At 42.3% G+C, this 24424-nt stretch overlaps 1 protein-coding gene and 1 long non-coding RNA gene across 3 annotated transcripts in view; one reads left to right on the forward strand and one right to left on the reverse strand.

The window, feature by feature from the left end:
* dhrsx (dehydrogenase/reductase (SDR family) X-linked) overlaps positions 1-24424 on the reverse strand; it is a 393322-nt gene that overhangs the window by 185976 nt on the left and 182922 nt on the right. For both annotated transcript variants that reach the window (XM_073044204.1, XM_073044203.1), the window contains exon 3: positions 23378-23446. In XM_073044204.1, the coding sequence (XP_072900305.1) occupies positions 23378-23446 (69 nt within the window). The remainder of the gene's footprint in view (positions 1-23377; positions 23447-24424) is intronic.
* LOC140727035 (uncharacterized) overlaps positions 1-24424 on the forward strand; it is a 30559-nt gene that overhangs the window by 5812 nt on the left and 323 nt on the right. Inside the window, exon 2 of the long non-coding RNA XR_012098778.1 lies at positions 6937-7175. This is a non-coding gene — a long non-coding RNA (uncharacterized lncRNA). The remainder of the gene's footprint in view (positions 1-6936; positions 7176-24424) is intronic.

The following is a 24424-nucleotide window of genomic DNA, read 5'->3' on the forward strand; positions in this document are numbered from 1 at the left end:
ACCTGCTGAGCTCCTCCAGAACATTGTGTGTATTGCTCTAAATTTCTAGCATCTGTGGTTAATTTTCATCTGAGAGGTGAAGAGAAACTTTACAATACACCCAAAAAAACCTCCACTAATCACATTTAAAAAAAAGTTGAACATTTTTCTTGGAAGAAGGAAATAGTGGTTGATTCAGGTGATACACACCACTCACTCCTGACAAGTTGGTATTATTCATCTTGCTGGATATAAATCCCACACACAGGCATCTTAGGCAGAAAATCTGACTTTGATTTAACTGTGGTATGGTAGAGTAATTCTTTCATTTCCAGAGATTAGCTGGGAACAAAGCTGTAGCTATTTGTAAATAGAGAGAAATGGCAGCGAGCAGCACAAGCCATTGATAAATGCATGTGACACGTTTGCAAGGGGAAGAAGAGTCTGGATAATGTGGCTTGGAGATAATAGCATTTCAGACTCTGGAAATTGCTTTATCTTTTAGTAATATCCACTCATTTATCAAAATTAGAGCCCTAAACAATATCAATGACATGTGAAATACCCTTCAGAAATCATCAATGCATTTCCAGACTTTGATAGACGCTGTGCTGAATGTAAATGATTTTTAAAATAAAAAGAGTTAGACATGGAATTGATGAGGTATTATTTTGTTGTCTGTAATTTTTGTATGATTCATGCAGTATATTGGAGTTTGCTATCCTTTGCCATTGCCCTAGAGTTACCAAAAATACAAAAGACCGAGAGAGATGCAACGGGTGCAATGGAACCTGTGCTGGGTTGGGAGCTGGCCCCACCCGTCAGTGCCGCTCTCCAGTGTTCGCTGCAAGGAGGATAAGCAGGATTGCCTGTGTCTGACTCTACACTAGACAAGCTGATTTGCCTTCATCTGTTGAACTAGCGTGAGATGAGGAACTGCTGCATACTTGCTCTTGAGGAAACATGGCTCTAGGGTAGGGGTTCCCAACACTTTTAGTGCCATGGAGCCCTACCATTAACCGAGGAATCAGTGGACCCCAGGCTGGGAACTTTTGCTCTAAAGCAACATCCTATGCACCAACCATCTTCAGGCCATGTCACGGGACATGTGCTAGTATTATTTTCCGTGACTATATGTACCGTGTTTTGCACCTTGTCCACTGATTCATTCAGCTATACAAATGTCTGTGATTGAATTACAATTAAACTTGAAATTGAACTTTTCATCTGTATCATGAACAACACAGAAAAAAAATCATACTTACTAAAATAAAATAAATTTATTTATTTATCGTTTTCTTGGTGCACAATGTAGTGCATGCAGAACCTTGAATATTCATACTTTCACTTAGACTTCCTGGACGCTGGGTGTGTCATCTACAGAATGCACTGTACTTGACAGGTCAGACAACATCCAGGGAGAGAGGAACAAAGTTAACATTTTGGATCAAAGACTCTTCATCAGAACCTTTTATCAAGTTGCTTTTATACACTCAGTGGCCACTTTATTAGCTATAAGAGGTACCTAATAAACTATCTCTGAGTATACGTTCATGGCTTTCTGCTGGCGTAGCCCATCTACTTCCAGGTTCAATATGTTGTAATACCCGGTTATTTAGGTTACGGTCACCTTCCTGTCAGCTTGAAACAATCTGGCCATTTTCCTCTGAGCTCTCTCATTACCAAGGCATTTTCACCCACAGAACTGCCACTCACTGGATGTTTTTTGGGGTTTTTCACACCATTCTCTGTAAACTCGAGAGACTGTTGTGCATGAACATCTCAACAGTTCCTGAGATACCCAAATCCATGCCATCTGGCACCAACAATGCAGGAACGGGGTACTGATTGTGTATGATCAGCCATGATCACAGTGAATGGTGGTGCTGGCTAGAAGGGCCAAATGGCCTACTCCTGCACCTGCTGTCTATTGTCTATAACAATCATTCCATAAATCACTTAGCTCACATGTCTTCACCATCCTGATATTTGGTCTTAACAACAAATGAACCTCTTGACCATATCTGCATGCTTTTATGCCTTGACCTGTTGACACATGATTGGCTGATTAGATATTTATATTAATGAGCCGGTGTGAAAGGTGTGCCTAATAAAGTGACTACTCTATATACACTACCTTTCACAACAGCACTGATTAACAAGGACTATATTTCAATACAATTATGCTTAAAATTATGCACAGACTATTCAATTATTCTTACATGTATACCATAACCATACCATAACATACACAGTACTATGCAAAGGTCTTAGACTCATTTATATAGCTTGGGTGCCTAAGAATTTTGCACGGTACTATATTTGTCAACATGGAGTGGAAAGCAAGTTTGTAAATCTGGGGAGGGAGGGGAGAAAGGATATTGGGAAAGGTGAGAGTGGCACACCGCGGGAGGGGTGTGGGAGAGACGGCAGAGAAAGAGTGCCAGGGCAGGGTTGGCGCGGGTAAAGACACACCCAGCCCTGAGACACCAGACAAGGTCATTTGATTCCAAACAAATGATTTATTGATCATAACAGAATGTATCTCTGGTGCTTCCCTCTCCTGTTCTCTTTTCCCAACCAGGGTCCCCCTCTCCCTGCCCCCTTCCCACTTTCAGTCCATAACAGAGACCCATATCAGTAAGTGCCGCAGCCCAATACGTCGACTGTTTATTCCTCTTCATAGATGCCGCCTGACCTGCTGAGTTTCTCCAGCATTTTGTGTGTGTTGTCATGAAATTCATGGGGTTTTACTTTTGTGTCAGCAGTGCAGTGCAATACATATAATTACTACAGTACTGAGGAAATGTCTTAGGCACCCTAGCTATATATATTTGCCTAAGACTTCTGCACGATACAGTAACTGTTCATCGCATCATACGTCCCAACTCTTTAAAAGACCTATCCAATGAGCTGATCCTGGATACTGACCCAGACTACTCCATTAGCAACTCACACACACATGACCTGTACAAAGACAATGGCAGCAGAGTGCTGGGAAAACCACCACCTAACGGTTCCCCTCTAAGTTACACTAGTGCAGGGGTTCCCAACCATGTTTATGCCATGGACCAATACCATTAAGCAAGTGGCCCATGGCCACAGGTTGGGAACTATTGCATTAATGGGAAATATCGCTGTTTCCTTCATGGTCATTGGACTTTTCCCTACTCATTCACATCTTATGAGCATCTTCATGTGAAGGATAGCAGCAGTTTCAGAAGGTGGGCAACCATCAGCGTTTCAAAGGCTTTTAGAGATCAGTAATAAATCCAATCTCTCTCTTCTGTCCTTCACAGTAAAGTCAAGGAGAAGTCGAACTATATTTTGTGGTTTCTTAAAGCTGGCAGTATTTTTCAATCACCTTAAAACATCTCAGATTTTAAGTCACAGTGGTCCAATAAGACCATCCATCCGTCTCTTTTATTCCCTTCTTTCCAACAAGCAAGGCATAATTATATTCCATCTCCTTCCCAAGATCAGCGTGATGGTTTGAAGATGATTCTCATTATAGTCTTTCTGAAAAAAAGGGAGCTCAAGATAATTTTATCAAGGAAGGTTATGCTTTAAATGGGCTCAACTCTATAATTCATATGATTGAAAGGATCAAGTTCACATGTCTATAAGAAGAAAGTCTAATATGCCAGACGACATCTGAATTTTTTAAGCTGATTTCATATTTGGCAGATTGGTAGTCGAACATTAAGTCGAGTAATGAGTATTAATAGATGAGAAGAAAGTATAGTCAGGGGAGGTGGAGAAGTGCTTACAGGGCTGTTTTGAGTCAGCGGACTGGGCAACATTCAAGGATTCATCTTCCATTCTGGATGAACATCGACACATGGACATCATCAAACCCTGTGTGGATGAGTATGTGCCTTCGAGAGCATACAGGACATACCCAAATCATAAAGCATGGATGAACCAGGAGATTTTTAGTCTGCTGAGCACTATTCAAGAACTATCCAAGATATGACCTATGGAAGGCTATCTTAAGAGCAAAAAAAAACCCAATTTGGATTGAGGTTAGATATAGAATCTGATTTTCATCAGCAAGGTTTGCAGGCCATTGCTTTCTACAATTAAAGCGTAACAACATGAAAGGCTGTGATGCTTCACTCCCAGATGAGCTCATTGTCCTTTATGCATGCTTTGAAAGGGAGAGTAAAACTACATCTACGTGAATCCCTTAGCTGCGGGCTGCCCCCAGCCCATTTCAGACTGTGTTGGTCATCAACACAAACATCACATTTCACTACATTTTTCGATGTTTTTGATGTATATGTGACAAAGCTAATTATCTTTAAAATCAGCAAAGTGGAGTTTAATATCTCCTAATGTGGCTCAGTTCAAATTGTTTTTGATAATGCCCCAGATAATCAGTTCAGGATATTTTGCTGCATGTAAGAAGCTGTATAAAACAAACTGTTATTATTATTTATTGCATAATACAACTCTAATATTTATGTTTAAATGAAATTTAATTTATATTAGTTACACTCTAATGCTTCAAGTATGTTAACGAGTCTCAGTAATGGTTGCAATTCACATGGTGCAATGATTTGCTATAAATTCCATGGCCATCCCTTATTGGAAGGAATGATCCACTTAGTGGCCACTTTATTAGTTACACCTGTACATTAATGGACATATCTAATCAGCCAATCACGTGGCAGCAACTCAATGCATAAAAGTATGCAGACATGATCAAGAGGTTCAATTGGTGTTCAGACCAAATATCATAATGGAGAAGAAATATGATCTAAGTGACTTTGACTGTGATGCCAGATGGGGTGGTTTGAGTATCTCAGAAACTGCTGATCTCCTGGGATTGTCACCCACAACAGTCTCTAGAGTTTACAGAGAATGGTGTGCAAAACAAAAAACATCCAGTGAGCGGCGGTTCTGTGGGTGAAGACGCCTTAGTAATGAGAGAACTCAGAAGAGAATGGCCAGACTGGTTCAAGGTGATAGGAAGGCAACAATAACTCATGTAACCATACATTGCAATAGCGGCGCGCAGAAGAGCATCTCTGAATGCACAATGCGACGAGCCTTGAAGTGAATGGGCTATTGCAGCAGAAGATGAGGAACATACACAATGGCCACTTTATTAGGTAGAGGACGTACCAAATAAAGTAGCCACTGAGTGTATGTTTAAAGGAAGTTTAATTTACATTGGTTACACTCTAATACTTCAGGTAGATTGATGAATCTCAAGAATGTATGCAATTTTTTTTCCCCAAATAACTAATAATTTTATCTTCAAAGGACCTATATATTTAGTCCTATCTTTTGTAGATAGGGGTGCCAAATTTTCAAAAATATATCATATTCATTTCTTAAATTATAAGTAATTTTTTCAAGTGGAATGCAGCTATATATTTCATTATTCCAACGGTCCATAGTTAAATATAAATCTGATTTCCAAGTAACTGCAATAGCTTTTTTGGCTACTGCCAATGCAATTTTTATAAATTTTTTCTGATATTTATTCAATTTAGGTTTCGGTATTATCCCTTCAATATCGCCTAATAAAAATAATATTGGGCTATGTGGAAGTTGTATTCCAATAATTCCAATAATTTTGTATTGCAATATTCCAAAAATAAAGATATATACTAAAGTTATTTTGAACTCCATGGAGCATGTGGGGATCCTCCGATATCCAGGCAATCCTTTTTTTTCTTCTTTCTTTCTTTTTTTTTCTTTTTTCTTTTCTTTTTTAGACAGGGATGTTAAGGGGGGAAGGGTTAAGGGGAGGGGGAGGGCTAAAATTAATTTTCATTACTCTATTATTCTATTCATTTTATGTAATTCTCTTAAAAATTTAATTTTAAAAAATATATTTAAAAAAATGGAAAAATGTAGAACTTAAGATGTGTTCTTTAATAGTCCTAAGTATGCACTAAGTTGAAATAAGGGATGGCAATTAAAGAATTCAAGCTTTCAAATAAAAAGAATGCATGCAATTCACAACAGTTCATCAGCATGTTATAAAATCCATGGCTATTCATTAGTGGAAGGAATGATAGGTTTGCACACCACTTAGTGGATTAAAAAATCTGATGAAAATACATTTTTGACCCCTTCAATAGACATTTAATCATGTTCCTCTTCATGCTTGATTTTATTCTCCACATAAAGAGAACAACATGGGTACTGTACATGCAATGGTTACTTTATTTATTGTTTCTTTATTGAGATACAGCATGGAGTAGGCCCTTCTGGCTCTTTAAGCCTCGCCGCACAGCAACCCGATTTACAGTTTTAGGTGCAGGAGCAGAACCCACTCTGGTCTACTGCTGCTGCAGTCAATCCACGTCAAAATTTGATATGTTGCACATTCAGAGATGCTCTTCCGCATACCACTGTTTCAATGCATGATTATTCAGGTTACTGTCACCTACCTGTCAGCTTGGACCAGTCTGGTCATTCTCCTCTGACCTCTTTCATTAACCACCTTCACGCACAGACCTGCTGCTCACTGTTTTTTTTTTGTTTTTCGCACCATTCTCCGTAAACCCTAGAGACTGCTGTGCGTGAAAGTCCCAGGATATCAGCCATTACAGAGATACTCAAACCACCCTGTCTGGCACCAACAATCATTTCACAGTCAAAGTCGCTTAGATCACATTTCTTCCTCATTCTTATGTTTGGTCTGAACAACTGAACCTCTTGACCATGCCACATGACTGGCTGATTAGATATTTGCATTAACAAGTAGGTGTAAAGGTGTACCTAATAAAGTGGCCACTGACTGTATATATTCTGACCTCTTCAACAGAATTTTAATTGCGCTCTCCCTTAAGCTTGATTTTATTCTCCACAAATATTAAGGCTAATTTATATCCTTTTACTTGCTAAGCTTGATTTATTTAGAGCAGTAACTACCCAACAGCTTTACAAGTGAATGATCCATTAAAGGATGACGCAATTTTGCACTTTTTTTTCTAGAGAGGTTCTTGTCCTGTCTGATGGCTGCGACTCATTCATGAGCTCCAGTAAATCTCTTTCACAGAAGATGGAAAAATAAAGACACAAGCACTTCTGCAGTACTGGAAATGCAGACAATAAGAAGCACTTCAAATCATTATCACCAGCTGAAGTACAAAGACAACCATCCCTGCTTCAAGGGAGCTTCACTGTCCCAAGCTGAAAGCAAATGATCTCGAAAATGATAGAACACAATTACGGTGGGTGCCACTTAATATTGTATTATCCGTAAAGATATAATCCCTCTTCCAATTAATGTTTTATATGCAATTCTGTCTTGTAATTAGTCAAGAGGTTCACTTGTAAAACAGTTGAAGCAATACACATGGGATTCTGAGACCGTAAAACGCCTTGCACAAGTGGATAATCAGTACTCTGAGATATATGACCAGCTAGTCATCACAATCAACATTATCTCTCTCATTCCTTGATGTTATTAAGCAGATTTTGTTATATGGAAACCGACAAAGAGTAGTGGATTCAGCTCAAACTATCACTGGTAAAGCCCTCACCACCACTGAGCCAACTACAAGAAGCACTGTCGCAGGAAAGCAGCTTCCATGATCAAGGGTCCACCACCCCCAGACCATGCTCTCTTCTCCCTACTGCCACGGGGAAGGAAGTACAGGAGCCTTCTGTCCACACCACCAAGTTCAGGACAGTTATTGTTCCTCAGCCAAAAGGCTCTTGAACCAGAGGGGGCTAACTTCACTCACCCCAACACTGAACTGATTCCACAATCTATGAGCTCATTCTTAAGATTCCACAGCTAAAGCTCTTGATATTGATCGTTTACCTTTTTTTGGTGTAGAGGGGTAGCGTCTCTGGTGAAGGGGCTTGTCATGTCCATTCTGGAGCAGCTCACTCACTGGACACTCAGCTCTCACCTGTGGCTCCAAGTAGCTGTTTGCATGCGACAGTGGCCACATCACTTCAACAAATGAGCTAAACCAGGTGAGGGTAGCTGGCGGCCTCATACCCCCAGTGCGATAGGGACGTGCCTGTCCCAGTGTACAAAGTCTGCTCTGGTGGTCTGGGCTACAATGAGACCCAACGGCCAGGAAGGCGATGCTGCAACACTCCGTGGAGAGCACAGAAGTGCCATGGTCATCCACTGCATCCTAGGAAGAGCCCAGTTTGTGATGCATGTTTATACCACTGGACTTGGACTTCTGAAATCAACAGAGTGAAACAGCCCCAGTGCAACTCTCCTACTCAGATTCCCTGTCATCGCCAGACAACCGCCATTTATTATTTTATTCTTCTTTTGTATTTGCACATTTTGTTGTTCTTTGTACATTGGTTGTCCATCTTTGTTATGCATTAATTCCTTTGTGTTTCTGCCTACAAGAACATGAATCTCAGAGTAGTATATGGTGACATGTATGTACTTTGATAATAAATTTAAACTTTGAATTTTGTTTCCAAACTCAATCTTCATTTAATTTCTTTTTCTCATAACTCACATCTACAAAGTGCTGCTGAATGCCCACAATGCTGAGTTTACTGCTACACAAGCATTCTTTCATGTAGATAACTGTCTGTGAGAATCCTGGCTCGGCTGTCAGTTTAATGACATTATTGTGCCCAATGCCAGGGATTTTTAAGGTGCCCAGCAGCACCTCATGTCAGCAAAGAAGACTAGTCTCCACCATAAAGATCAGGAGGTCCTTCGTAAAAAACATTCTTCAAAATCAGTAATAAGCTCATTACTTCACTCATCATCATTAAATTACAGGTTGTATGGCATAGGTGATCATGGTCTCATGACCATGATTCAATACCCTTCAGAGACTGTTTGCCTGGTGGCAGTGGACACATAACCTGGACATGTGATATGCACCAGCTCCTCATATGACCATCCACCACCTGCTCCCATGGCTTCATGTGACTCTGACTGGGGTGTAATGCACCATAAGGATTCACTGGTAATGTAATGGCTTCTTTGTAATGTTTCACTGCTAAGGCTAATGTAATGGCTTCTTTGTACCGCTGAGGTAATGGTTTCTCTGCAGCAGCAATGTTTGGGTTATGGCTGGAGATAACAGCACTGTGGTATGCATGTTATCCAATAAGATATTGTTACTCTGTCTTGTGAATCTGGAAGGATGTTTTATCGTGGGCTTTGTTGAGGAGAGATGAAGAGGGAAGATGTGTGTGGAGAGAGCTGGTAGACCACCGGACAGAGTGGACTGGGATATGAGGGTCCGAAGGTTGGCAACGCTCGGAGGAGATCAATGGTGGAAGAACGACTACTGAGTGAGCTCCAACGTGAACTTTGGACTTTTCCTTGAATTGGACCCTTTTTTAAAATTTTCATTACTAACCCTATATTCAGATTAAGATTCATAAAGTTCAATCATTTAATTGCATATCGCGTACTGTCTGATATTTTGCGATGTGGGTTTGTAACTGGGCGGTACATTACATAGCATCCACGCAAACGTAATTTCCCAGATTGGAGGGGCCAAAGGCTGTTTCCCCTCGATGAACATGAGCTGAGGGTTACAGGGGAAAGAGGGGAGAGTAAGCAGGTGCTACACTTTGCCCAAGGGTGACTTGCAGGCAAGCGAAGGGAAAGAGTGCCTTACACCTCCTTTGGTAGAGACGTATCTCCACCTCGCCATAATTTCACTCTTGGACTTCACTATAGTCCTAATATTCAGGACAATGGACATTGAATAGGCACCAGTGCACAGGAAGCACATCATCATTGATAAAGGGTCGGATGCATGCTAGAAATAGAACTAGCTCTGCAGAGGTTACTACTGAGAAACTAACATTTGGTAACACTGAGCATGAAGGCATTTTCATACTACAATGCCATTCCCCAGCTTTCAAATCTTTCTTTGAAACATTACTAAGACCAAGCCTGCCGGATTGTTAAGATTACTAACGACCTGATCGATTCAAATTGTCTCTTGCCTTCTCACTCCCTTGCCTTCTGCTCTAAATCTCCTCTCACCCTTTCATATAAAAACCTGTGGTCTCCACACTCCATGTTATGGGCATAAAGGCATGTACTAACACAATGATAGAGTTCCTCTTGTCCTTACCCAGAGCCTCCAGATCTAACACATCATCCAATGCAACTTCTGCCATCGCCAAAGGGATCCAACCACCAAACATATCTTTTTACCCCCCCCATGCTTTTTCCAGGGATTGCTCCTTCCATGGTTCCCTCCTCATTCATTCTTTCCCAATAATATCCATCCTGATGCTTGTTCCTGCAAGTGGCTTCAGTGCCACATCTGCTCATTCACAAACTCCCTCATCTCCATTCAAGGCCCAAAACAGTCCTTCCAGGTGAGGCAGCACTTCACCTGTGAACCTGCTGGGATCGTCTATTGATGAGGCCTGTTGAAAATTGGGGGACCACTTCATCAAACACCTCTGTTCCATCCACCTAAAGCTAAGCTTCCAGGTGGCCAAACATTTTAATTCTGATTCCCATTTCTGTTCCAACAAGTCAGTCTATGGCCTCCTCTAGTGCCAAGATGAGGCCACCCTCAGGGTAGAGGAGTAACATCTTATATTCCATCTGCCTCCATCCTGATGGCATGAATATCGATTTCTCCTTCTGGTAAAAAAAAATTCCCCTCCCCTCTCTTCTTCTATTCCCCACTCTGGCCTCTTATCTCTTCTCATCTGCCTATCACCTCTACCTGGGGCCCCTCTTTTATTCTGATGTCTCCCCACTTCTCTTCCAGGTTCTCGGCCCGAAACGCTGACTGTTTATTTTTCCACAGATGCTGATGACCTGCTAAGTTCCTCCAGCATTTTGTGTGCGTCACTTTGCATTTCCAGCATCTGTAGAATTTCTCATGTTTATGTATTAACACAAATTATCTTTCATGCCCAGTCGCCCAGGTTTTATAAGTCATGATTTTCAGATCAGAAGATCAACAAGAATCCCCAGTATTTTAAAAAAAAAAGATTAGCCTATGGAATCTGGCGGGAATCAGGAGCGCCTGGAGGAAACCCACTTGGTCATGGGAAGGACGTACAAACTCCTTGACGGCATCACAGTAACGTGGTGATGAGTACAATTGCTTTGCAGCACAGCGATCACCAATTGTGGTTGGGTTTCCAGCACTGTCTGTAAGAAATGTCTGCATGGGTTTCCTCCAGACCTCCAGTTTCTCAGGATGTACAGGTTAGGGTTTCTACGTTGTGGGCATGTTATGTTGGTGCTGGAAGCATGGCAACACTTGTGGGCTGCCCCCAACACAATGCCCGGACTGTGTTGGTCTTTGACACAAAACAATATATTTCACTATATGTTTCGATGTACAGTAAATGTGACAAATTCAATAATTGTTTCTTCACTCTTTGTTACACTTTCACTTAACAATTCAACATAATAACTTTTTAACATACAAGATGGCTTAAGAAATTTAACAATATTTGACTCAGAAGCACATGCCAGGATGAGTGAGCAAAGTTTGATCAAAGAACATGGTTTTGAGCATCTCAAGGGGTGGGAAAGAGGAGAGTAGGAACAGAAAGATAGTACAAGGTTGAGGAAGGAAAAGTTGAGATATCAAAAGGGGCCAAAACTGGAGAATTGCAAAGATTTTGAGGAATTAAACAGTAGAAGCAGATGTAGAAAGGGACTATGTCATGGAGCAGACCTGAAGGTTTAGATAGATAGATACTTTATTGATCCCAAAGGAAATTACAGTGTCACAGTAGCATTACAAGTGCACAGATATCCAAATATACAAATATTAGTAGAGAAATAGAAAGAATAAAAAATGTTACTACTACCAGTCTAACAGGAGGGGGGTCATCACTTCCCCAGCTACAGGTTGACTCATTTTAGAGCTTAGTGGCCGAGGAAAAGAATTACCTCATATAGCGCTCTTTGGAGCAATGCACTTGTCTTAGTCTATTACTAAAAGTGCTTCTCAGCCAAGGAGGCATGCAAAAGATGAGAAACATTGTCCAGAATTGCCAAGATTTTCCAGAGGGTCCTTTGTTCTACCACAGCTTCCAGTGTGTCCAGTTTGACTCCTATGACAGAGCCAGACTTTTTAATTAGTTTATTTAGCCTGTTGGCATCACCCATGTTGATGCCATTGCACCAACACACAATCGCAAGAAAGTTTGTACTGGCGACAACAGACTGGTAAAGCATGTGGAGGAGAGTCCCCTCAGGAAGTAGAAGTGACTCTGGCCCTCCTTGTCCACAGTCTCTGTGTTGGTGCTCCACTCAAGTCTGTCATCCAGGTGCACCCCCAGGTACTTGTAGGTCCTCACCTCATCCATGTCCTCACCATCAATAGTAACAGGGAGCAATGCAGGTTTAAACTTCCTAAAGTCCATCACCATCTCCTTTGTCTTACTGATGTTGATCTGCAGATGATTCAGCTTGCACCATTTGACAAAGTCCTCCACCAGGGCCCTGAATTCATCCTCCCATCCTCCGTTTATACACCCAACAATTCCTATGTCAGATTTCTGCAGATGACATAACTCAGTGTTGTATCTAAAGTCTGAGGTATACAGTGTAAACTGGAAGACAGCCAATACAGTCCCCTGTGGGTCCCCATTGCTGCTTATAGCCATGTCTGACACACAACTCTGAAGCCACACAAAATGTGGTCAGGTAGTCCATTATACAGGACACAAAGAAGTGCAAACCTGCATTGAATGGAGCTTCTCCCCCAGCAATGATGGTTGTATGGTATTGAAGGCACTTGAGAAATCAAAAACCATGATCCCCACAGTGCTGCCCCACTTGTCCAAATGGGAGTAGGCTCTGTTCAGCAGGTAGATTCCAATGTGCTCCTGGCAGGCAAACTGCAGGAGATCAAGGGCTGATCTGACCAGAGGTCGGAGGTGAGCCAAGACCAGCCTAGGGACTACATGATGTGGGAGGTCAGGGCCATTGGACGGTAGTCATCCAATACTTTTGGTTGGCCCTCCCTGGGTACTGGGACCACTCATGATGTTTTCCACACAGTTGAAACCCTTTCCTCACTGAGACAGATTGAAAGTGTGCTGGAGAACTCCATGTAACTGCTTAGCACACTCCTTCAAGACCTTGGTATTCACACCATCCGGTCCCAAAGCTTCGCCGTGTCTGAGTTTCCCCCAGAGCCTTTCTCAGCTGCTCAGTAGTGAAGGTGAGTCTTGAGATTGCATTAAGTGCAAAGACTACAGAGATAACCAAAAATGTGTCTGAACTCCACCATGGAGGTCCCAAACTTGGCTGTGAAAGGGAGAGGTTTGGGCAAGGGGCTAGTAACCCCATCCCATAAAAACCCAGAGCTACAGAAACATCAACAGAAGTTCCAAAGACCTCATCTCTGGGAGAGGAAGGATCTTTGAGGATGGACTACACCTGGGGATAATTTGAAAGACTGGGATACGACAGGGGACTCTAATGGCTCAAAGGGCTGGAAATGCCTATTCTGCATTCTATCTTTAAATAAATAGATACGTTTATCTTTCAAGTCAATGCACACATGCTAATGGCAGTAGGTTACAAAAAGTTGTCTTGAGTCAAGTGACCTTGTAAATTTTGTATAAGCCACAAGATTTCTATAACTCCGCCATGGACAGTCCCAACCACAGCTGTGAAAGGAGGAGTGTTGGACACGGAGCTAGCAACTTCATCCTATTAAAACCTAGAGCTACAGAAGCAGCAATAGAAACTCCAAAGTCCTCATCCTAGGGAGAGGTAGGATCTTGACTTATAATACGTATGAAGTCACTTGGTGAAAGCAGAAGCCACAGGGTTACATAGATCAACATCTAATTAAGTCACATAGATCAACCTTCTATCGGCCCAGGATAGCAGACCCTGTTTCTATTGACAGGAGAAGGAGCAAAGGCGGGTTACTGGTGTCTTAAAACCAGTCGCTTTGGTCAGATGGGGCTCTTCATCCGTGGTTGGCAGCTCATCTCGAAGAAGCAAGACTCTGATCTCAAACCTCAGCTGCCTTGCAGCTATATCCACTCATGGAAAAGGCTTTGGGAGTAAGCCCGGAGGAAAATTCTGGAACTGGAGTCGCTAACGCACTCCTATGTTGAATTCAACACTGACAAGAAACTCCTGCAACGTCACTGGTGCCAAACCTGTATCAGTCTCTTCCATTCCCCTGAGATTAATTTTCTTGCAAGCAAGCATTTTCAAATAAAAAAGAAATACAATAGAATTTATAAAATAACTATACAAGCACAAAGACTGACAAACAATGTAAAATAAAAGACAAACTCTTAAAATAGAAAAAATTAATAACCCTGAGAACATGAGTTGAAGAGAATTGTTGGAACTGAGTCAACAGATTGTAGATTCAGTTTGGATTAGTGGTGAATGAAGTTACCTAAGCTGGTTCAGGAGCCTGGTGGTTGTTGGATAATAACTGTTCCTGAACATGGTGGTGAGGGACCTAAAGCATCTGTATCTCCTGGTAGTAATGAGAAGAAAATATGGCTTGGATGGTGATAGTCCTTGATGATGACTTTCTTCTGATGCTCCTGATTCCTCCCACTTCCCAAAGACATTCTGGCTGGTAGGTTAAGTGGCCTTTGTAAATTACCTCTAAAGTAGGGGGAAATGGGGATAAGATGATAAGACCATAAGATATAGGAGCAGAATTACTCTATTTGGACAATCGAATCTGCTCTGCCATTTCATCATGGCTGATCCATTTTCCCTCTCAGCCCCAATCTCCTGCCTTCTCCCCATATCCCTACATGCCCTGCCTTAAACATACCCAATGACTTGACCTCCACAACCACCTGCGGCAATGTAGTCCACAGATTCACCACTCTCCGGCTAAAGAAATTCCTGCTCATCTCCATTATAAAAGGATGCCCTTCTATTGTGACGCTGTGCGTTCCAGTCTTAGAATCCCCCACTAAAGGAAACATCCTCTCCACATCCTCCACATTGAGGCCTTTCAACTTTCGGTAGGCTTCAATGAGGGTATCCATCATTCTTCTGAATTTCAGTGAGTACAGGCCCAGAGCCATCAAATGCTCCTCAGATGACAAGCCTTTCAATCCCGGAATCATTTTGTGAACCTCCTATGAACCTTCTCCAATGTCAGCACATCCTTATAGTTTGCAATCATGCAAGAGAGAATAAGTAGATTATGAAGAAGTAAGGGGGGAGGGGAATAGAATTAATGGAATAGCACTGAGAGCTGACATAGTCACTGAGCTGAATGACATTGGGGAGGCCATAAGGAAAGATGGGATAGTAGATAGCAAAATGGATGTGTACTTTAAGAGTCCTGATGTGAACTCGATTAGTTAACCTTCAAGGCTAATGGACCAATGCTCCAAAATGGGATTAAGATAGATGGATGGATTTTTAAGCAGCAACAACACAATTATTGATTGTAAATGTTCAACGATTTTATAAATGCTTTTTTCATATAAGTATGCTTTACAGCTGTAGTGTTCTAGAGAGATTAACAGCAGCTTGCATGTACAATAAAAGTATTTTTTCCTAAAATCCTGACTATTAATCTGATAAGTGTTTCCTTTCAATGTTCAAGCTAGCTATAACTGCGCATCACTGGCTGATAAAACTAATCTGTGCTATCTGAAATGGGTTCTTCTGACTCACAGCTAATGCGAGATACCTGCAGAACCTTTATAACAGAATACTCCGCAATTTAATCTCTTGATTGGTGGAAAATTGCAAAGTGCAGAATCCCAAACAATAAAACAGTATTTGACAGATGGGAAAGGACTTTCAATCCACCTTAGCTCATTCACCTTTATCGCAAACTCATTTCATTGTCTCTACTGACAGATAATGGCAGCTCAGAATAGTTCTCCAATCTCCCCTGTAACACACTTAAGGGTCAACGTGGATTTTATGACACCATAAAACCAAAAGATATAGAAGCAGAATTAGGTTATTTTGTCCAGAGAGTCTGCTCTGCCATTCCAACATGGCTGATTCTTTTCCCCTTTCACCCCCATTCTTCTGCTTTCTCCCATTACCTGTTAAGCCATTACTAATCAAGAACTTAAAGAACTCCGCCTTTAAATATACTCAATGACTTGGCCTTTGTAGCTGTCTGTGGCAATGAATTCCACAGATTCATCCTGGCTAAAGAAATTCCTCCTCCTCTCTGTTCTAAGTGAACATTCGAACATCCTTCCATTCTGAGGCTGTGCCCTCTTGTCATAGACACCTGCACTATAGGAAACATCCTCCCTACATCCACACTATCTAGGCCTTATTTTGTATGACACAACCTTCTAGAATGCTTCCACAAACTCCACTGGGAGCCCCAGATTTATCACACCTTTTGCTATCCTTAAAAGAAGATCATTTTTAAAAATTTATATAGCAGTTTTTACATCCCAAACTACTTCAAGTCAATGCTTTACTATGGTTCTATGACACTACCTTTTAAATGCAGTCCCTGCTATAATGTTGGAAATGGAACAGCATTTCTGCTCAGATGACAATGAAAGAATGTGTATTTCTGTGAAGTTGATTGCAGGATAAAAAATGAGTCAGGGTGACTTTCCTTTAGAATACTGCTGTCCCTCCTGGCCCTTTTCCCTATAAGTGTGCCAAGTGCTACACCAACCTATTCACCTCCATCCTCACCACCATTCAGGGTCTTAAACAGACCTTCCAAGTGAAGTGACACTTCACCTCTGAGTCTGTTGGGGTTATCTACTGTATCTCGTGCTCCCAGATTGGGGGACCGTTTCATCGAGTATCTTTGCTCTGATCACTGCAAAAGACAGAATCTCCCAGTTGCTACCCATTTAAATTCGACTTCCCATTCCGGCATATCTGTCCATGGCCTTCTCTACCACCATGATAAGACCAAACTCAGGTTAGGGAAGCAACACTTCACATTCTGTCTGGGTAGCCTCCAACCTGATGGCATGAAGATACATTACCACCACTCCCTCCTTCTCTCTTTTTCCATTCCCCATTATGTTCACCCGCTCACCACTTCTCTTCTTCTCACCTGCCCATCACCTCCTTGTGGTTCTCATCCTCCTTCCCTGTCTCCCACGGACAACTGCCCTCTCCTATTACACTCCTTCTTCATCAGCCCTTTATCTCTTCCACTAATCCCATTTAAGCTTCTTACTTCATCTCCCCTCACCCACGTGCCATCCTGGCCTGTCACTTGTCACTTGTCAGGTTGTACTCTTTCCTGTCCACCCAACTTCTTATTCTGGCTTCTTCTCCCCTTCCATTCCACTCCAAACGAAGGGTCTTGGCCCAAAACATCAATTGCTTATGCTGCCTGACCTGCTGAATTCCTCCAGCATTTTGTGTGTGTATCTCAAAGTTTCCAGCATCCGCGAGAATCTCAAGTGTTCATGAATGGTGTTGTGCAATCTTCTAATGCTTGAGATGACAAAAACTTGGTTTAACATTTCACCTGACAGTGCAGATACTATAGTGCATTGTTCACTCAGATAGGTGTAGCCTCGTCAGATTAGAGCTTGTACACCCAAGCTCCACTGGACTATGAAATTACTACACAAATATGACTAAGACCATAAGGCAAAGAAGCAGAATTAGGCCATTTGGCCCATCGAGTTTGCTCTGCCAATCCATCGTGACTGATTTATTATCCATCTCAAACTCATTCTCCTGCCTTCTCCCTGTAACGTTTGACACACTTCCTAATCAAGAACCTATCAACTCTGCTTTAAATATACCCAATGACTTGGCCTCTACAGCCATCTGTGGCAATGAATTTCACAGATTCACCACCTTGCAGCTAAAGAAATTCCTCCTCATCTCCGTTCTAAAGGGATATCTTTCTATTCTGAAGTTGTGCCCTTTAGTCCTAGACTTTCCCTGACTATAAGAATCATCCTCTCCACATCAGGACAGTTACAGGGGAGTATTCTACAAAATGAATAGATGTCATATCGACTGGACGATGGTACAAGAATACGTACTCCAAAATAGGTTAGAGGGATCTAGACAGGTCAGTGAAAAAACAGGCCTGCACAAGCCATATGCTTTGTGACAAAACCACCCTGTCAATATAGCTATTGGACTCCTAGAGTTTGCTACCATGAAAGGAATTAAATATAGTTCATAAGTTCCTATACTTTGCCTGCAGGCAAAGTCCCACTCTGCCTGTTCTGACTGGCTGCAAGAAAATGTTCAAAGTTCAAAGTTCAAATACAGACGAAGTTCTGCATAGACATGGAACTCAAAGATGGAAAGAGTGCATAAAAGATTTACGTGGATGGTGGCAGGGCTTGAGACGCTGAGTTACAGGGAGAGGACAGCCTCAGGGGGAACATCATCTGGAGGCGGAGTGGAGTAATGATGGCGCTAAACGGCGACCCCTCTGCTTGCATCTTTGGGAACAGCTCTATTTCCATCTTTAATATCTTTATTTTTCCCTTTCAGGGTTCTTTTGAAGACTCCGACCTGGAGTTGCACGCTGACTTTGGTTCTTTGTGGGAATGGGATCCGCTCTCCGTGTAAATTTTTCTTTACACGGAGAGCAAAATCCTAAAACATATTCCCAGGGGTGGTGCTGGTGGAAGCATACATGACAAGTGTGTTCAAAAGGCATTTAGTCAGGCACATGAACATGCATTGAATGGAGAGACATGGATCAAGTGTATCACAGTCAGCACAGACAGTATGGGCCAAAAGGCCTCTTCCTGTGTTATACTGTTCTATGTTTTATGTTAATCAGATTGGGCAGAACGGACAGGCTTTTCCACTGAGTTTGGGTGAGACTCTAACTAGAGGACACATGTTAAGGGTGAAAGATGAAATCTTTAAGGGAAACTTGAGGGGAAATTTCTTCGCTCAGAGGTTGGTGAGAGTGGGGAATGAGCTGCCAGCACAAAAGGTGAAACAACAGCACACACAAAATGCTGGTGGTTCGTCAGGGTCTCGGCCCGAAACGTCGACAGCGCTTCTCCTTATAGATGCTGCCTGGCCTGCTGTGTTCCATCAGCATTTTGTGTGTGTTGTTGTTTGAATTTCCAGCATCTGCAGATTTCCACGTGTTAGCACAAAAGGTGAATGTGATTTCAATTTCAGAATTTAAGACAAGTTTGAATAGGTACATGGAGGGCTATGGTCCATAAGACCATATTGTCTGGGTGCAAACCAACAGGATTAGGCAGGTTTCAGCTTGGACTAGGTGCTGCCAAAGGGCCTATTTCTGTGCTGTAGTTTTCTTTGACTCTATAAGGCCAGGCCATGGATAAGCACATTGCATTTGTGATATTATAGCCATTAGAAATATAATTGAAGAATGGGCAGGACTGGCATCTCCAGGGTACAGATACTGCAGGTGGAAGTGGAGGTAAGAGATGATGGGAGAATTAGAGATTTTGATTAGGGAGAAAATCACAGCAGTACCTAGAGAGGATATCCCCAGGGGATTGCCAGTAAGACTATTATGCACAGAATTTAGAGATAAGAGGAGGGGAATGATCACTTTGATAGGATTGTGTTTTAATCAGTGGGAGTTAAAGGAATAAACATGTAGGGAGATCACAGTGAGCTGCCAGAATAAGAGTGTTGTAATGGTAGGTGATTTCAACTTTCTTCTAAGTTCCCAATTTATTCTGATGGCCTCTACATTTTGTTTGTTGTCACAAACAGGAACATTTTCTTGCACTGCTGTATGAAGACCTTCCACAAATATTTAGTCAACCCTTAGCCTTCTCTTTTCAGGGGTAGAAGTCTAACCTATTTCGTTCTTTCCTCCTAAGTGTTTGGAAATACTTTTTGCAATGATATCTAGTGCATCAGCACCTCTACTTCATCAGAAGACAGAAGACATTTTGTGTGTCCCTATGGACCCTCACCAACGCAGCACAGAAAGTATCCTGTCCAGATGACATTATGGCTTTGTTCAGCAACTGCTCTGCTGAGCAGTACAAAAAACTGAGGAGAGTTGTGAACACATTTCATGTAAACTAGCCTCTCCTCCTTTATAATGTCATACACTTCTATAAAATGAAGATGTCATTGGATTGTTAAGACAAAAGAAAGACTGCAGATGTTGGAAACCTGGATCAACATATAAAATGCTAGAGGAACCCAGCAGGTCTGTAGTGAGATGCTGAAGATGTTCTATAGGTCAGTTGTGGAGAGCGCCCTCTTCTTTGTGGTGGCGTGTTGGGGAGGAAGCATTAAGAAGAGGGACGCCTCACGTCTTAATAAGCTGGTAAGGAAAGCGGGCTCTGTCGTGGGCAAAGTACTGGAGAGTTTAACATCGGTAGCTGAGCGAAGGGCGCTGAGTAGGCTACGGTCAATTATGGATAACTCTGAACATCCTCTACATAGCACCATCCAGAGACAGAGAAGCAGTTTCAGCGACAGGTTACTATCGATGCAATGCTCCTCAGACAGGATGAAGAGGTCAATACTCCCCAATGCCATTAGGCTTTACAATTCTACCGCCAGGACTTAAGAACTTTTTAAAAGCTATTATTAATGCTTTTTGAGATAGTGATTTAGATGCATATCATATTTTTTTTTACTGAGTTAAGTATTGTATGTAATTAGTTTTGCTACAACAAGTGTATGGGACATTGGAAAAAAAGTTGAATTTCCCCATGGGGATGAATAAAGTATCTATCTATCTATCTAGGTCAGGCATCATCTGTGGAGGGAAATTAACATTCAATGCTTTGGGTCAAGTCCCTTTATCAGGACTGATGAATCCTTCAGCCCTGCTTCATGACCTTTACAAGTACAAGACCAAAAGACATAGAAACAGAATTATGCTATTCAGCCCATCAAGTCTGTTCTGTCATTCCACCATGGCCAATTTATTATCCCTCTCAACTCCATTCTCTTGCATTCTCCCCATAATCGGACACCCTAACTATTCAAGAAAATGCCAATCTCTTCTTTAAATATACCCTATGACTTGACCTTCACAGCCATCTGTGGCAATGAATTCCACACATTTGCCAACCTCTGGCTAAAGAAATACATCCTCATCCCTGTTAAAAATGGATGTCATAGAAACATAGAAAACCTACAGCACAATACAGGCCCTTCAGCCCACAAAGCTGTGCCGAACATTTCCCTACCTTAAAAATTACTAGGCTTAGCTATAGCCCTCTATTTTTCTAAGCTCCATGTACCTGTCCAGGAGTCTCTTAAAAGACCCTATCATAACCGCCTCCATCACCGTTGCCGGCAGCCAGTCCACACACTCACCACTCTCTGCGTAAAAAAACTTACCCCTGACATCTGTATCTACTCCCCAGCACCTTAAACCTGTGTCCTCTTCTGGCAACCATTTCAGCCCTGGGAAAAAGCCTCTGACTATCCACACGACCAATGCCTCTCATCATCTTATACACCTCTATCAGGTCACCTCTCATCCTCCGTCGCTCCAAGGAGAAAAGGCCGAGTTCACTCAACCTGTTTTCATAAGGCTTGTTCCCCAATCCAGGCAACATCCTTGTAAATCTCCTCTGCACCCTTTCTATGGTTTCCATATCCTTCCTGTAGTGAGCACAGTACTCCAAGTGGGGTCTGACCAGGGTCCTATATAGCTGCAACATTACCTCTTGGCTCTTAAACTCAATCCCATGATTGATGAAGGACAATGCACCGTATGCTTTCTTAACCACTGAGTCAACCTGCACAGCTGCTTTGAGTGTCCTATGGACTCGGACCCCAAGATCCCTCTGATCCTCCACACTGCCAAGAGTCTTACCATTAATACTGTATTCTGCCATCATATTTGACCTACGAAAATGAACCACCTCACACTTATCTGGGTTAAACTCCGTCTGCCACTTCCCAGCCCAGTTTTGCATCCTATCAATGTCCCGCTATAACCTCTGAAAGCCTTCCACACTATCCACAACACCTCCAACATTTGTGTCATCAGCAAACTTACTAACACATCCCTCCACTTCCTCATCCAGGTCATTTATAAAAATCACAAAGAGTAAGACAGACAGACAGACATACTTTATTGATCCTGAGGGAAATTGGGTTTCGTTACAGCCGCACCAACCAAGAATATTGAAGAAATATAGCAATATAAAACCATAAATAATTAAATAAAAATAAGTTAATCATGCCAAGTGGAAATAAGTCCAGGACCAGCCTATTGGCTCAGGGTGTCTGACACTCCGAGGGAGGAGTTGTAAAGTTTGATGGCCACAGGTAGGAATGACTTCCTATGACGCTCAGTGTTACATCTCGGTGGAATGAGTCTCTGGCTGAATGTACTCCTGTGCCTAACCAATACATTATGGAGTGGATGGGAGTCATTGTCCAAGATGGCATGCAACTTGGACAGCATCCTCAGACTGCATAAGGGTCCCAGAAGAGATCCCTGAGGCACACCACTGGTCACTGACCTCCATGCAGAATATGACCCGTCTACAACCACTCTTTGCCTTCTATGGGCAAGCTAGTTCTGGATCCAATAGAATGTCCTTCTGTTCTGAGGCTGCGCTCTCTAGTCCTTGACTCCCCCACTATTGGAAATATCCTCTCCACTTCCACTTCATCTAGGTCTTTCAATATTCAATAGGTTTCAATGAGATCCCCCCCCATTCTTCTGAACTCCAGCGAGTATAGGCCCAGAGCCATCAAATGCTCCTCATACCTTAACCCTTTTAGCCCCAAGATCATTCAAGTGAATCTGCTCTGGACCCTACCCACTGCCAGCACATCCTTCTGTGCTGTACTCCAAGTACGATTTGACCAGTGCCTTATAAAGCCTCAGCATTATATCCTTGCTTTTATATTCTAGTCCTCTTGAAAGGAATGCCAACATTGCATTTGCCATCCTTATTACTGACTCAACCTGCAAGTTCATCTTTAGGTAACCTTGCACAAGGACTCCCAAGTCCCTTTGCACCGCTGATTTCTGACACTGCTTTCACCCCAAACTCCTCAACTGTTTGAATATGAGGTACAGGATTTCCCCTTCAAAGCACCGAGGATCAGATTGAGGCAACTGTTCATGGTCCTGGCATGACCACTGACTCCTCTCAAAACAGTAGCTAATGATGCAGCTGAGCTCCTAAAATCTTCCCAATATTTTATTTATTTTGTTTTTATTGAGATACAGGCACTCCCGGCCCTTTGAGCCACTCCACCCAGAAAACCACCCACTTAAACCTAATCACAGGACCATTTACAATGACTACCGGTAATTAACCCACGAACCAGTACTTCTTTGGATTGTGGACGGAAACCCACACAGACATGGGGAGAACATACAAATTCCTTACAGGCAGCAGCAGGAATTGAACCCAGGTTGGTGATACACTAAAACTTTCTGCTAACCAGTATGCTACTGTGCTGCCCCAGAGGCTATCTCAACTCTCTAAAGAAACTTCCTTTTGTCTCCAAAATGTGAATTTTAAAAACAGAAAAAGGTGTTTCATGTAATCCAGACGCTTCATATCATATTCTGTACATTACCTTTGTTATTCCCAGTTTCTGTTCTAATTCTCTTCACAGACTCTTGTCCTGAATCTTCACAATTGCCAGCTGAAATAAAATGGAAACATAAATAGTTACCAATCTTTTTCCCATATATATACACACACACACACATACACAAAATTATAAGAATATTGAAAGGTTCCCTAGTATGATAAACTGAACTTCTGACCTCACAATCTACCTCGTTATAATCTTGCACCTTATTGGTTACCTGTGCTGCACATGCTTCGGTAGCTGTTGTACTTTATTCTGTGCAACGTACACAAAACACTCAGCAAGTCGAGCAGCATCAATGGAGGGGAGCAAATAGTTGACTTTTCAGGCCCAGACCATTCATCAGGACTGGTGAAGTATCTCGACTGAAACGTCAGCTGCTGACTCCACTCCTTAGATGTTGCCTGACCTGCAGAGTTCCTCCAACATCTTGTGCATGCTGCTCAAGATTTCCAGCATCTGCAGAATCTCCTGAGCTTCTAAGTTATTCTGCATTCTGTTACCGCATTGCCTTGTATTTTCTCAATGCACTGTGTAATGACTGATCCGTATGAAGAATGTGCAAGACAAACTCTTCACTGTGCAGTGTGATAATAATAAAAACAGTAAGACATGCCACGTGTACCTTCTCACCACACACAAAATGATGGAGGACTCAGCAGGTCACACACCATCTATGGAAATGAACAAACAATTGACATTTCGGGCCAAGACCCTTCTTCAGGACCAGTAAGGAAGGGAGATGTCAGAATAAAAAGGTGGGGGGAAGAGAAGTAAGGTAACCGAAGGTAGGTGAAGCCTGGTGGGTGGGAAAATTAAAGGGTTGGAGTGGAAAGAATCTTTTAGGAGAGGAGAGTGGACTGCAGGAGCAAGGGACGGAGGAGGGGATCCAGGGGAAGTGATAGACAGGTGAGAAGAAGTAAGGGGCAAGAGTGGGGAATAGAAGAAGAGGGGAGGGGAAGGGATATTTTTAACTGGAAGAAGAATTCGATATTCATGCCATCAGATACCGTCTGCTGGCAACAGTGC

This window comes from Hemitrygon akajei, chromosome 4, assembly GCF_048418815.1.
Source record: "Hemitrygon akajei chromosome 4, sHemAka1.3, whole genome shotgun sequence".
NCBI lineage: Eukaryota > Metazoa > Chordata > Chondrichthyes > Myliobatiformes > Dasyatidae > Hemitrygon > Hemitrygon akajei.